The sequence below is a fragment of the Eutrigla gurnardus genome, assembly GCF_963514095.1.
Source record: "Eutrigla gurnardus genome assembly, chromosome: 23".
Taxonomy (NCBI): domain Eukaryota; kingdom Metazoa; phylum Chordata; class Actinopteri; order Perciformes; family Triglidae; genus Eutrigla; species Eutrigla gurnardus.
In genome coordinates, this window is record NC_139934.1 from 3,186,079 (window position 1) to 3,201,289 (window position 15,211).

The following is a 15,211-nucleotide window of genomic DNA, read 5'->3' on the forward strand; positions in this document are numbered from 1 at the left end:
AATGTGCCGTTTTGGTTTTGAAAGGAAAATTCACCAGAATGAGATTTTTAAGGCAACAAAACAGAAACACTGACCTCTGGTGGCGTCTGCTGGTCACTACAACACATCACAATACAGCATCATAGAAAGAGACGGTATTGATGACGGTGTTGAAAATAGTACCGTTGGGATTTCTAAATATCCTGGTATACCGTAATCCTCCACGCTGAGACGCCACCATTGAAAACATGGAGGTGTCCTCGTAGAAGCCTGTTTTAAATACATTTTTTCTTTTCATCTACCAACACTGGAGTTATACGAGCTGAATGTCACCAGTTAACACGGTCACTGGGTGAAGTGAAACACCTGTTCCTCTGAAACGGTCGTGATCCTGTCTGAACTCTGTAGAACTTGAGTCTGTTGGAATATCGATTCTGACATCCGAACACGTAACAAGCAGACATTTAGATGCTACTAACAGTTTAAATTCACTGTTTAAAGCTTCTAACTCGTCTGGATGGTTAAAGCAAAGCAACATAAACGTTGACATCATGCGTACATATATTTATGATGACATTGGCTGTAATCGGGTCTGTAGACAACCAGAGAACCTAAACATTGAAGTTGTGTGCAGTCTATTAGGAGAAATATGAAGTTCTTCATATTGAATCCTTCTCTTCTTTCCACCATGTTAAAACTGTTAAAATCCTCTTACTGATCTGCACACAGTCAGCCAGCTCCTCCTGCTTCATTCTCCTCAGGAAGTGCACTGTGATCTTCTGAAACGCCTCTCTGTTCCTCCTCTGCTCTTCATCCTCACCGTCCAACAACTCCTCATCCTCACTCTCCAAGCATTCTGGGTAAACTGGACTCAGGACCTTCTGGATCTTCTTCAGCTCGTTCTTCACAAAAGTGCTGATGTTCTCCTCCAGCAGCTGGAACAGAAGGATAAACTGAACATGAACTCTAAAGAACCCAACATGGGATTCATGTGTGGGTCTGAGCAGCATGGAGACCACTAGAACCTGTTCAGCATTGAATCTGTAGTTGATGTGGTTAATAGTGAAAGGTGAGCTTGTACATGTACTCACCATAAATATGGAGTCCAGGTCTGTTTGATGCTGCTGGGTCAACGGAACCTCTGAGATCTGCTGAACTCTGTGGAGAAAACCAAGTTTAAAGAGTCACTAAAGCACAGACTGGAGATCACAAGTGGACGTCGTCATGGTGACAACGCCTGTTGGTTTGTGGACTACGGTTTTGAAGCCTCGGATTCTGCACAAAGGGTGGATCTGATGAACACAAGCGGTAGAGCGGAACCCAGAGCAGCAACCTTACTGGATCTGGATCCATGTGGATTCTGGTGTGAAGCTGCTAACAAAGTTAGCTTCATAATTCAAGGTCAACTTTACAGCTAAGTGTTTAAGTCATCTTAGTAGCTAACTGCATTGGTAGAGACCTGTCAATCAGCAGGTAAGCCCCGCCCCCTAAAGCATCCCCTGCTTTCTGGTCTGGTGGACTCTAAATGGACCATCATGTACTAAATGAACATCATGCTGGATTGAAGAAGACTTGAAACTAGAGATTGAGACCATAAACTCATGTTTACAATGTTTACTGAGATAATACATCAAGAGAGAAGTAGGACCATTTTCTCATAGACTTCTATACAACCAGAGAGGAGTCGCCCCCTGGTGGCCAGCAGAGAGAAGTAGGACCATTTTCTCATAGACTTCTATACAACCAGAGAGGAGTCGCCCCTTGGTGGCCAGCAGAGAGAAGTAGGACCATTTTCTCATAGACTTCTATACAACCAGAGAGGAGTCGCCCCCTGGTGGCCAGCAGAGAGAAGTAGGACCATTTTCTCATAGACTTCTATACAACCAGAGAGGAGTCGCCCCCTGGTGGCCAGCAGAGAGAAGTAGGACCATTTTCTCATAGACTTCTATACAACCAGAGAGGAGTCGCCCCCTGGTGGCCAGCAGAGAGAAGTAGGACCATTTTCTCATAGACTTCTATACAACCAGAGAGGAGTCGCCCCCTGGTGGCCAGCAGAGAGAAGTAGGACCATTTTCTCATAGACTTCTATACAACCAGAGAGGAGTCGCCCCCTGGTGGCCAGCAGAGAGAAGTAGGACCATTTTCTCATAGACTTCTATACAACCAGAGAGTAATCGCCCCCTGGTGGCCAGCAGAGAGAAGTAGGACCATTTTCTCATAGACTTCTATACAACCAGAGAGATTGACAGTTAAAGGCACTTCAGCTTTGGCTTCACTTTACAGAACGGGTCCGATGTAAACCCACTTTAGCATATATTAGCTTAGCTTAGCTTGCAGTAGCTGTCACGTTAGCCAATTTAGCTTCTCACTGACTCTTAACTTTCCTCTGGCTGGTCTAGACCTGATTCATCCTCTAAGGAGGGTTCAGGTTCAGTTCTTACCTTCCATCATCAGCTTGGTCAGCTTTAAATCCAATATTGCGGGGCATAGACTGGTCACTCTTCATGGACACACAGCTGGGTCCAGGTCCAGGGGAGTCTGGTCTCTGCTGCTGCATCCTGATACATTAAATACAATATCAGATTCTAACTAGTTGAGCTTCATGAATCAGTTTGCTCTGTTTATCTTTATATTGATGAGTCTTGCTCTAAGAGTTGATGCTTGTGTCAAAATCAATACTATAAATGGATCTGGGTCACATCAGACCACGTTGTGGACCCGTGAACACCCGTCTTAGTGCTGGACTCAGCGTTTTGCTAGCATAATGTTAGCTTTGTGGTTTGTAGCTGTGCCTAAGGGTTCTATGAGCTGAGCGGACTAGAAATATCTCCCGTTGCCAAGTCATATCTAAGGTCCGTCCTATTAACGGGAGCAGTGGACAATGTTTCCGTTGCATGAGAACCTTATGGGGTGACAATGATGTGGAAACGGAGTTATGACTCTGTCCTTCACGTAGTCCATTACCTCCTGATAATAGACACCTCCTCATGCATTATCAGTTACGTTAAAACCTATAATAAGAGTCTGGTGGATATAAAGTGTCTTACTTAATACTCTACAACCTCCCTTGAGTGAGAGGAAGACGGTGCTCGAGTTTGGTGTTAGTTTGGAGTCTTTCTGTTCTTAGCTTAGCTTAGCCTGGCCGCTACTCTTCTATGTCATTAACTCTTTACTTTTCCCGTCTGTGAGTCTTTTCTTTCAAGAGGTTTTCTCCTCATTGTCTCTTTAAGGTTGGATTGTTTATTTCATATTCTGTAGTTTAATCCCAGTTAAAAAGGATTTAATTGGTCCTTTCTGTTCGAGCTTCAGGGAAACAAGAGACTGTCTGTCACTCATCGTGGTTCAGAAGACAGAACGGGTTGCAGGATTCAGGGCTGGTGGACTCTGAGTTACTGATTAAGGTGCTGGTCTAGACCTGATTCATCCTCTAATGAGAGTTCAGGTTCAGTTCTTACCTTCCATCAGCAGCTTGGTCACCTTTAAAGTTAATCAAGTCAGGCATAGACCGGTCACTCTTCATGGACACACAGCTGGGTCCAGGTCCAGGTCCAGGGGAGTCTGGTCTCTGCTGCTGCATCCTGATACAATAAATACAATGTAAGAAATACTTTTACTATGATATTATCCCAATACAATATGATCATGATACATAGGTCACGATATGGAGGAAACCCCCCTTCCTATCTGCAATGTCATGAGTGGTGCAAATAAACATAAAACGATCCTGCTGTCAAACTAAGTAGTGTGAGGGGCAAGTTGCATTGTGGGAGATGTTTGGCAGTTCAGACCATCACATTATTCATTCAGCAAATGTTTCATGTGTGTAAATTACAAACCACTCAGGTGGAAGATTCCATCAGCTGTTGTGAGTTATTGTTGATCCACACTGTGTTTTTGTGGTCCAACAGACCAACTGAGAAAAGATCTGAATTTCCAGTTAAACTTTCATTCCTATCATATCAATATTTGAAGCTGATCAGCTGAAGTGTCAGCAGGTTACAGCGTCAGGTCCAGGTGTGTGTCAGGTTAATATTTAATCTGAATATTTATTTGACTTATCATCAAACTTTACTGCTTCTTCTTCTCAGACAACTAACCGTATTGAAGGCAATTAAAGCTTCTGGTCTCAGTGATTGTTCACCAAAGTGAAAACAAATGGATTCAACAGGAGAGTCGACACTAGATTCAGATCATCCCCGACATGGACTACAAAGGTCTGGACCAAGACCTGGGCCCTCATTTATAAAACTGTGCGTAGGATCCTTACTAAAAGTGTACGTACGCCAAAAAGCCAAAGTTTGCAAAAAAAAATCTGATTTATAAAACTGTGCGCACGCAAGCTGTACGCAATGTTCCCTTTATAAATCACAGGATCACCTACAAGTGTGCGTACCTGAGTCCCGCCCTGTACACGCCCACATTTTACTATGTTAATGAGCCGGCATGCAATCGTTTCCGTGGGGTCAATCACGGCGACAGGTCAGGAAAAAGCAAAGAAACGTAACTTTTCAGAAACGGAGAAAGAGACACTTGTTGGGGAGGTGGAGGCCCGGACAATAATTTAATTTAGTGGCCACAGCAGCGGGATCACGAATAAAAAGACGCAGTGCGAGTGGCAACACATTGCTGCTGCAGTCAACGGCGTCAGTGGGACGGAGCGGACGGTGATCTGAAGGTAAATGACATCTTTCCGCTCCTAACATGGATTTAATGTATTGCTAGAGTATTTGAGGAGGTTTGATTTTGATGTGACTTTGACGGGGATTGTGTCTGAAAAGGAGGGAGACACAGACGCGACTGAGACCAGAGGGATAAGGGTGAATAGATTTTAAACTTTTATTGTATATAAAACAAAACGTTAAATCGTTTCTGTCCTTCCAGAGTCTGCAGCGTGTGGCGTAGAGGAGGGTGACGGTGAGGAGGGTGATGTGAGGAGGGTGACGTGAGGAGGGTGATGTGAGGAGGGTGACGGTGAGGAGGGTGATGTGAGGAGGGTGACGGTGAGGAGGGTGACGGTGAGGAGGGTGATGTGAGGAGGGTGACGGTGAGGAGGGTGATGTGAGGAGGGTGACGTGAGGAGGGTGATGTGAGGAGGGTGACGGTGAGGAGGGTGATGTGAGGAGGGTGACGGTGAGGAGGGTGACGGTGAGGAGGGTGATGTGAGGAGGGTGACGGTGAGGAGGGTGACGGTGAGGAGGGTGACGTGAGGAGGGTGACGGTGAGGAGGGTGATGTGAGGAGGGTGACGGTGAGGAGGGTGATGTGAGGAGGGTGACGGTGAGGAGGGTGACGGTGAGGAGGGTGACGGTGAGGAGGGTGATGTGAGGAGGGTGACGGTGAGGAGGGTGACGGTGAGGAGGGTGATGTGAGGAGGGTGACGTGAGGAGGGTGACGGTGAGGAGGGTGATGTGAGGAGGGTGACGGTGAGGAGGGTGATGTGAGGAGGGTGACGTGAGGAGGGTGATGTGAGGAGGGTGATGTGAGGAGGGTGACGGTGAGGAGGGTGATGTGAGGAGGGTGATGTGAGGAGGGTGATGTGAGGAGGGTGACGGTGAGGAGGGTGATGTGAGGAGGGTGATGTGAGGAGGGTGACGGTGAGGAGGGTGATGTGAGGAGGGTGATGTGAGGAGGGTGACGGTGAGGAGGGTGATGTGAGGAGGGTGATGTGAGGAGGGTGACGGTGAGGAGGGTGACGTGAGGAGGGTGACGGTGAGGAAGGTGACGGTGAGGAAGGTGACGAGGAGGGTGACGTGAGGAGGGTGACGGTGAGGAGGGTGATGTGAGGAGGGTGATGTGAGGAGGGTGATGTGAGGAGGGTGACGGTGAGGAGGGTGATGTGAGGAGGGTGACGGTGAGGAGGGTGATGTGAGGAGGGTGACGGTGAGGAGGGTGATGTGAGGAGGGTGACGGTGAGGAGGGTGATGTGAGGAGGGTGACGGTGAGGAGGGTGATGTGAGGAGGGTGACGGTGAGGAGGGTGATGTGAGGAGGGTGACGGTGAGGAGGGTGATGTGAGGAGGGTGACGGTGAGGAGGGTGATGTGAGGAGGGTGACGGTGAGGAGGGTGATGTGAGGAGGGTGACGGTGAGGAGGGTGATGTGAGGAGGGTGACGGTGAGGAGGGTGATGTGAGGAGGGTGACGGTGAGGAGGGTGATGTGAGGAGGGTGATGTGAGGAGGGTGACGGTGAGGAGGGTGACGGTGAGGAGGGTGATGTGAGGAGGGTGATGTGAGGAGGGTGATGTGAGGAGGGTGACGGTGAGGAGGGTGATGTGAGGAGGGTGACGGTGAGGAGGGTGATGTGAGGAGGGTGACGGTGAGGAGGGTGATGTGAGGAGGGTGACGGTGAGGAGGGTGATGTGAGGAGGGTGACGGTGAGGAGGGTGATGTGAGGAGGGTGATGTGAGGAGGGTGATGTGAGGAGGGTGATGTGAGGAGGGTGACGGTGAGGAGGGTGATGTGAGGAGGGTGATGTGAGGAGGGTGACGGTGAGGAGGGTGATGTGAGGAGGGTGATGTGAGGAGGGTGACGGTGAGGAGGGTGACGGTGAGGAGGGTGACGTGAGGAGGGTGACGGTGAGGAAGGTGATGTGAGGAGGGTGATGTGAGGAGGGTGATGTGAGGAGGGTGACGGTGAGGAGGGTGATGTGAGGAGGGTGACGGTGAGGAGGGTGATGTGAGGAGGGTGACGGTGAGGAGGGTGATGTGAGGAGGGTGACGGTGAGGAGGGTGATGTGAGGAGGGTGACGGTGAGGAGGGTGATGTGAGGAGGGTGATGTGAGGAGGGTGACGGTGAGGAGGGTGACGGTGAGGAGGGTGATGTGAGGAGGGTGATGTGAGGAGGGTGATGTGAGGAGGGTGACGGTGAGGAGGGTGATGTGAGGAGGGTGACGGTGAGGAGGGTGATGTGAGGAGGGTGACGGTGAGGAGGGTGATGTGAGGAGGGTGACGGTGAGGAGGGTGATGTGAGGAGGGTGATGTGAGGAGGGTGATGTGAGGAGGGTGATGTGAGGAGGGTGACGGTGAGGAGGGTGATGTGAGGAGGGTGATGTGAGGAGGGTGACGGTGAGGAGGGTGATGTGAGGAGGGTGATGTGAGGAGGGTGACGGTGAGGAGGGTGACGGTGAGGAGGGTGACGTGAGGAGGGTGACGGTGAGGAAGGTGATGTGAGGAGGGTGATGTGAGGAGGGTGATGTGAGGAGGGTGACGGTGAGGAGGGTGATGTGAGGAGGGTGACGGTGACGGGCCCTCGGCACAGCGTCCGGGTCCGGCACAAAGCAGCAGTGCACCCCGGACGCATGGCACATCAAGCGGTCGGTGCTCACTGATGCCGTCCTGCAACTTCAGCGAGACACAATCACCGCCATCAACAACGTTGCAGATGAGCTACGGCAAACGCGCACTGTGATTAATAAAATACTACGTTTACAATCAACATTGATTGTTATCTTCCTTATCTTACAAACGCAGCATAACATCCTCACGGATTCTTGCGCCCTGTTGATACCCCTCCAGTCGGGCAGGGGGCCGTGGCTCGGGCTCATCATGCTGGGGTCTCTACCACCTTTGCCGGGTGGTAGATTCTGCCTCCTGAACGTTCGGTAAAGTTGCGCTCTCCACGCTCCACGACTGAGCGCGCACGAGCGTGGCACTCATTATAGCGCATTTCCTCTGCGCTCTGGTGGTTTAAAAACGAGGATAAAGTGTAACAATTATACGATGGCTTAATGGCTGTATGTATGTGTGTTGATGATATATGCACATAAATAAGGAGAATATTTAGTTATTCCCGCTGTGTTCTACAGGGATCTAATGGAAGGTATTTATACTGTATTACATGCATTTGGGCCGTCTCCTCCTCCTGCGGTGACAGCGCTGATTCAATATTTCAAAAATGATTTTGATTTAAGATACAAGTCAGATTTTAAAAGAAGGTTTTAACATGAAAAAAACTATCACTCATTAAAAGCGTCAAAAACATTGCTGGAGTTCATCATGATAACGCAGATCTAACGTATGATATGGAGTGTAATTAAATGTGTGCGAGTCATCAAAAATATATAGTTCTTCTCACGTTTACTGCTGGTTCCCTTCCAGTCTCCAGAATGTGCGTACCGGTACGCACGCCTCAGAGTTTGCTTACGGGTACGCACACTTTGCGTGGAAAGTGGCGTACGCACGTTTCCAGCCCCGTTTTGTGCGCACGCAAGCTTTATAAATGAGGCCTCAGGTATGTGTCATGAAAACTGTGTGTGTGTGTGAACTGAGGACAGACCTTCACAGTGTGGACTCTCCAGGCCAGCAGACAGCAGCTTCACTCCTGAATCCTGCAGGTCGTTGGTACTCAGGTCCAGGTCTCTTAGACTGGAGGACTGGGAGCTGAGAACTGAGGACAGACCTTCACAGCTTCTCTCTGAGAGCTTACAGCCACTGAGTCTGAAGAGGAACCAGAAATTAGTGATGAAACAATTACAAACAACTGTTCATCCCCTCAGGTTCTAACTGACATTATTATCATAATGAAGTTAAATGATGTTTAACATGTTTGTTCATCAGGTTATTGTTGCAGCTGGGTGGCGTATTAGGCTCCATGGTGAGGTTAACGTCACACTGTGCCATCTGTTTATTTCTGTCTGAGTCTTCTTTCAAGACTCTCACTGACTCCGTTTCACCAATCAAACGCAGCCAGGCAGTCACATGACAGCACACAAACTCTCCACGCCGGTTATAGATAGAACTCTTTTAACGTGTTTTAATTCTAAATCCTTGTCATTCAGAGACAAATGTGCATAAATATGCAAGTGTATGTGCAATCATTTATGGAGGAGTCACAATATACCGCCCACTTTTTGAAATCCCCCGACTTTTACCGTCTAAAGTCAGTGAATCTGTCGATCCTATTTAAGTTTCACTTTCAGTTGTGAATCAGTTCCTTTCTGAATGTTTCTGATGTGAGATTCTGTTTGTAGCTGCTCATCACGCAGATTCTTGTGGGTCGAGTCATTCTTATGTCGACAAAACTCAGAGAAAAGTTACAATAAATGTCTTCAACATGACTATCCATCACTGTGTGTGTGTGTGTGTGTGTGTGTGTGTGTGTGTGTGTGTGTGTGTGTGTGTGTGTGTGTGTGTGTGTATGTGTGTGTGTGTGTGTGTGTGTGTGTGTGTATGTGTGTGTGTGTGTATATGTGTGTGTGTGTGTGTGTGTATGTGTATATGTGTGTGTGTGTGTGTGTGTGTGTGTGTGTGTGTGTGTGTGTGTGTGTGTGTGTGTGTGTATATATGTGTGTGTGTGTGTGTGTGTGTGTGTGTGTGTGTGTGTGTGTGTGTAACTGTCTAAAACACAGCAGAAAGTAGGACTAGCTTGTGTTCATTTAACGTCATGTGACTCGTGAGTGGTGGCACGAGCCCTAGCAGTAGCGTACCTTCTGTTGGGGAGATGGGTCCGTGAACGCTGCGGCCATCAGACTTTCGTGTTGAAGTCGACACCCGGAAAACGGATAACGAGTCGTTTCCTGTTTTACGCTTCAAAATAAAAGAACGAAACACGGAAATGACTCGTATCCCGTTATTCGTTTTAAAATCGGAAAACGAGAAACGGAAAACGACTCGTTAACTGATATTAGATATTGTGTTCATGAATGGGATTCGGGGATGAAATAGTGCCATTTCTCATTCCAGATTTTGCCTTCACGTCTTTTTTAATGACCCGGAAGGCGCCGTGTTATGCAGCGTGAACACTTGATCTGCTCCGTAGACCGATTACAATGTCTTTATCTGAATATTCAGATTTTAGAACAGCCAGGAGGTCGAGCGGGAGGTCTTGTGGTGATCTAGCCCAGCATGAGTGACCACTCTGGTCTCCTGCGAGGCTTTTCAAAACGTGAGCGTCAGACGCTGTCGGAGCGTTTATGAACAGTGTTTTAGAGCTCCTCCTATAGGCTTTCAGGTAATCCGGACCATGCAGTCATACAGCCTCACACGAATGGGCCTTTTGTTCATTAATCACACATCTGGACACATCTGAACGGATAACATATAGTTATTATACTAATAATGAATCATTATTAAATGCTCACATACGAGGTCAACGATAATGACAGGACTATGACTGCTACAGAGATCACAGCAACTTAAAGCTGTCTGTCTGGGCAGAAATCTTTCAGTCCCTGCTCAGAGCACCACCGGCTCCTCTCGGAAAAGCCTCGCAGGAGACCAGAGTGGTCACTCAGTGCTGGGCTCGATCACCACAAGACCTCCCACTCGACCTCCTGGCTGTTATAAAACACATGACATAACACGTCATTAACTGGTAGAGCTGCTGACTTCTTGTCTAAACGTAAAGGAATCTTTCCTGTAAGAAATGAAGCAAAGTGGAGAGCAGGTGAGGGGTTAGTCCTCCTTCCACCAGCGGAGAATGAGACTCCTTCATTATGTTTTGGTCAACGAGGTCAGAGAACAACATGTGTCTGTCTCTCTCTTCCAAACAGTCGGTGCTTTATTCTTCTTTGTAAATATCACAATGAACCCTGAATTCTGATGTTTCACCACCTGCGTTCAGCTCACTGCCACTTTCACTGATGTGGCGTTTGTCCACGGTGCTGCAGGACTAATGGCATCCAGGGCCCACTTTTTCAGAAGGAATCCCGTTGGATTTAGGATTTCTGATTGGATTAAATATTGAAAATGGGTTTTTCAAAAGGAATAACGGATTCTGAAATCAGATCACGTAATCCAATCTTGGTTTTGATCTGGATCAAACCTTCAGTCTGTGTTGTTCAGTTTAGTACAGTAATATAATGTAAACACAGCACACATTATTAGGCCACATTTGAATGCAGTAAGGTAAAAAAAATTATAATTCCACAAAATGAATATAACAAAAATAAATGCCGATATTTTTTGTGAATGTCATTTATCACAGTCAGAGATGAACCAATCAAAAGTAGTTCCTTATTGCAGAACAACAAATAGAAATGGGGTATTTTGTATTTGGTTGTTGTACTGGATATTTAGTCTTTTTATTTGATTGTTTCCTGATTTAAATCATATTGAAAATATCCACGACATGCTTTGTTTTTTATCAAATGAAACTATGAGACAATTTTACACTTCTGTTCAGGGGCGGTTTGTTTATTACACACTACCAACGGGGAAAAGGAGGGAACTTTTTTATAACCAATTCTATCACAGCAAGTCGTTATCAGTGAAGTTTGATCTGCCAAATATATCATATATCAATATATGTATATCTATATATGTATATCTATATCTATATATCTATATATATGTAACATGGAAAAGGTTGTTGGGGGACATGTCTGTAATACATTACAATAATACTTATAATATGTTTTAATCTCATTCTGTTGGTTAATAACATTAGCATTATGATGCCTTTTATAACTAGAAAATGCATTTCCTGCAGAAAATGCGTGGAAATGCTTTAATGCTGAAGCAACACTGGAAAAAAAAGCTGAATATTTGAAGAAAATATTAAAAAAGCTGAATATTTGAAGAGAATATTAAAAAAAAGCTGAATATATGCAAAAGTATGAAAAAGCTGAATATTTGAAGAGAATATTAAAAAAAAGCTGAATATGTGCAAAAGTATGAAAAAGCTGAATATTTGAAGAGAATATTAATAAAGCTGAATATTTGAAAAGTTTGAAAAAGCTGAATAGCTGAAAAGAATATTTAAAAAGCTGAATATGTGAAAAAGTATAATTAAGCTGGATGCTCAACGGCACCTCGGCAGAGCCCAGGAGGTGAACTGGCACCTCTCCATTCTTGGTCCATACAGGGACTCGAACCGGCGACCCTACGGTTCCCAGTTGAGTTGTGTGAAGAGTGCCCTAATGATGTTATCACATGTGAGCAACAGTAAAACGTTCATCACAGTCAGGCTTGCTGGGGGCAGGCTTTGGTAGCTAAGCAACCAGGGCCAGATGGAGCCCACCAATCAGAGCAGAGCAATCAACCGCAGCTGGTCCTGTGACGTGTCTGTCTGTCTGTCTGTCTGTCTGTCTTCTTTGAAAAACTACAACTCCCACTGACTGCTCCTGTCGGCCAATCAGAGCACACCTGCTGTCACTTCTGAGTGAGACAGAGAGATAGACAGACATTTTAAAGTTTAAATGGAGTTTCTAGGTGAAAGTATGCCTGAGCAGACGATGTTTGACAAAAAAAACTACAACTCCCACTGACTGCTCCTGTCTGCTGCTCCTGTCTAGATCTCACGAGTGTTAAGGATGGACGAACCCTCGGTGCTGTGTCTGCTCCGTAAGTACCGCCGTGTCTTTGATGCAACGACATCTAATTCAACGATGCTCATCCTGTTTGACCATCCTGTTTCTATCCTGCATATAAACAGCAGCCTGCTCTGTTGTTGTGTCCTTCCTCTTCAGTTCTGGCCTCGCTGCTGAGCTGCTCCACAGGCCGAGGTCAGGAAACGCTCAAAACATTGTTGATTGTCCACAAACCTGAAAATGATTCATCTCCACCCCCCGGGGGGCTGGAAGGGGAAATAAGTGCAAAGGGGAACTCAAGGGGAAATCAAAGATGGTGTCATTTCATAGACTGTAAACAAGATGTCGGGGTAGTCGTGGTCATCGTACGACGGCGTATATAAGGCTGACTGTAGAAAATAAAACAAGATAAATGGAGCTGAAAGAGGGGGGCAATATTCAGAGAAAAAAGTGGCAAATTGTCTGACAGTCTGGTCTGGTCTCTGGACTAATGTGAGCTACTATCTAGTCCTCTGGGGGACCACAGACCCAGGAGATGATACGATTAGCTCTGTGAAACCCATCTGGTCATTCAAAGAAAACTCTTACTCTTCCAGCCTCTCTGACGGCGAGTCCCAGCAGCTCTCAGCTGTTTGAAGGAAAGTCCTTCTCTCTGAGCTGTGAGGACGACGGGGGTCCAGCTGGATGGACTCTGTGGAGGACCACAAGACACGAAACCAGGACTCAGTGTGATTACTGGGGGAAACCTGCTGGTTCTTCCTGCAGCCTCAGCCACATTGTCCCAGTGGACAGTGGAGTTTACTGGTGTGAGTCCGGAGACGGAGAAACCAGTAACACCATCAACGTCACCGTCACTGGTAAGATCACACAATCCAAAATAAAAGTCGTCCCGCCAGAGTAAAGGTCTCGTTGTCAGCTGGACTTCTGTGTCTGTGCTGAGATGGACCGGTGATCCTGCAGAGTCCAGTCCTCCCTGTGATGGAGGGACATGAGGTCACTCTGTCCTGCAGGACAAAGCCGACCTCCGACCTCCCAGCTGGTTTCTACAAGGATGGCTCCCTCATCGGGACTGAGCCTACAGGTCTGTCTGTCTGTCTGTCTGTCTGTCTGCCTGTCTGTCTCTCTCTCCTACTACAAATTCGTGAGTATTTCTACATGGAATACAAATAACTTGTCATTCAGAGAAAAATTAAAAATGTGCATAAAATCTGTGAATGTGAAATCACGTCTGGAGGCGTCACGATGCACCGCCCACTGTTTGTAGACACGTGTTGTTGGGGCGTGAGAGGTGCAGCCAATCAGCGTTTGTGTCAGGGGGTAGTCCGCAGAAGAAGAAGAAGAACACGGAAGAAGAAGAGTTATCAGCTGCAGGAGTCGGAGGAGATAACGGGGCGACGCGACGACAGCTCGCTGCTATCAAACACGTAAGTTACTTTAAACGCGGATTTATTGATTATTTATCGTGTCCGCTATGGTCGCCGCTCCTCCTGCTGGTCTTCCTGCTGGTCTTCCTGCTGGTCCTGCTTGCTGGTCCTCCTGCTGGTCTCCGTCGAGACACCAAGCTAGACGTTTAGTCGTTAAATGTCAAACTAAGAAACTTTCTCTTCGGTTTGTTTCGTCGAGGTTCGTTAAAGTAATTTAGCTGCGAAGTTCCGGCGTCGAGTAAAAGAAGTTCGGGCGACTTTTTAATAAGTGCGCAACAGGTTTCTCCTCCTCCTCCTTCTCCTTTTTCTTCTTCTTCTTCTTCTTCTCCTTTTTCTTCTTCTTCTTCTTCTTCTTCTTCTTCTTCTTCTTCTTCTTCTTCTTCTTCGTGTCTACTAAAGTGTCTTGCGTCATCTGTAATATGTGTTGTTATAATGATTATTGTTGGAAAGTAAAGGAATGCGGAAGTACGGAAGATGTACGTCACGTGTGGGGTTTCCCCACTCTGTATTTTGTTATCATTCCTCTACCAAATCAAACCAATACTATATTATACATGTGATACTATTAAAATGTCAAATACATAAATCTAAATGTTTAAATTCATGAACTACTTTTTTTAATTTTCAAAAATGAATCCAAACAATACATTAAATTCCAAACCCACGCTTACACGGGGAGAACATGCAAACTCCACACAGAAGGAAAATATATATATAAATATGTATAAAATATAAATATTTGTTCCAGTTATCTCTTCGCCCAGGTTTTATTCTGTGTTACATAACAATAATATTTATACTTTGTCTTGTCAGGTATTTGTTTGTTTTTGTTTTAGTAAATCTTCACCCGTCACTTCCTGTTCCCCGTGCAGGTCACCGCTTCATGCCTGAGATGCAGCCAGTTAACCCTCGCCCTCGTCTGCTCGTCCGTGCTCGCGGGGAAGCGTACGTGGTTCCATGGGATAGCTGACAGACGCCGGCATCGAACGTGTGAACGCCGACAAGATGAAGATGAAGATGAAGATAATGATGATGATCTGCGGCCTCCTGCTGCTCATCATCTTGACCCCTTGTTTCCACGGTTAGTCCACCCCTTCACTTCACAACCTTCACATTTCCCATCATGCATTACTTCTTCTTTATGCGTCTAATTCCATCATGTTGTCATGGTAACCCCCTCCCGCCTCGTGAACAGGATCATACGTGAAGGACTACGAGGCCGAGGAGGACAGCAACGTCACCATGGAGTGGCAGTTCCCCTTCATCGCCAGCAGGGCGGCGAACTCCTTCGTGGTCTACTGCGAGGCGTTCTCCGGTCACAGAGAACCGGAGAGCGTGTTCCACCTCCACGAAGGCCTCGAGGTCCCGGAGTCCCAGGACCAGCGCTTCAAAGGCCGCATCTGGTGTGACCGGGGCGCCCTCCAAGACGGACTCGTCAGACTCCAGGTCTCCGGACTCGGGACCCGGGACTCGGGCGTCTACGTGTGTCAGGTGGTCGTTCACTCGGACGTCACCTTCAGTCAGTGCCGGCTCAACGTGACGGGTGAGTAGACCCTCTTCACCG

At 47.0% G+C, this 15,211-nt stretch overlaps 4 protein-coding genes across 18 annotated transcripts in view; 3 read left to right on the forward strand and 1 right to left on the reverse strand.

Annotated features, from left to right (window-relative positions):
• The window catches only part of LOC311008608 (uncharacterized protein), a 248,212-nt gene extending 238,748 nt beyond the window's left edge, over positions 1 to 9,464 (reverse strand). For 6 of the 7 annotated variants that reach the window (XM_084002350.1, XM_084002347.1, XM_084002354.1 and 3 more), the window contains exons 1-4: positions 9,401 to 9,464; positions 8,251 to 8,411; positions 3,435 to 3,557; positions 2,421 to 2,537 (exon numbers count right to left, since the gene is read on the reverse strand). In XM_084002350.1, coding sequence (XP_083858476.1) covers positions 2,421 to 2,537; positions 3,435 to 3,556 — 239 coding nt within the window. In that variant the 5' untranslated portion in view covers position 3,557; positions 8,251 to 8,411; positions 9,401 to 9,464. The remainder of the gene's footprint in view (positions 1 to 2,420; positions 2,538 to 3,434; positions 3,558 to 8,250; positions 8,412 to 9,400) is intronic. The other variant, XM_084002348.1, reaches the window with a different exon arrangement.
• Positions 1 to 15,211, forward strand: part of LOC311008662 (programmed cell death 1 ligand 1-like) — a 106,783-nt gene that overhangs the window by 83,005 nt on the left and 8,567 nt on the right. For 2 of the 9 annotated variants that reach the window (XM_084002464.1, XM_084002467.1), the window contains exon 1: positions 13,721 to 13,885. The exons of 2 other annotated variants lie outside the window; for them this stretch is intronic. Coding sequence is in view for 3 of the 7 variants with exons in the window: in XM_084002462.1 (XP_083858588.1) it covers positions 14,653 to 14,728; positions 14,843 to 15,190 (424 nt within the window). In the remaining 4 variants the exon portion in view is untranslated. 5 more of the 9 variants (XM_084002462.1, XM_084002463.1, XM_084002461.1 and 2 more) reach the window with 5 other exon arrangements.
• Positions 1 to 15,211, forward strand: part of LOC311008641 (endophilin-A1-like) — a 106,901-nt gene that overhangs the window by 70,837 nt on the left and 20,853 nt on the right. The window lies entirely within an intron of this gene.
• LOC311009037 (protein turtle-like) lies at positions 12,227 to 14,617 on the forward strand (the record flags this gene model as incomplete). Its single annotated transcript, XM_084003013.1, has 5 exons — positions 12,227 to 12,257; positions 12,383 to 12,418; positions 12,820 to 13,080; positions 13,164 to 13,328; positions 14,520 to 14,617. 5 exons carry the CDS (start codon positions 12,227 to 12,229, stop codon positions 14,615 to 14,617), a joined length of 591 nt encoding a protein of 196 aa, XP_083859139.1.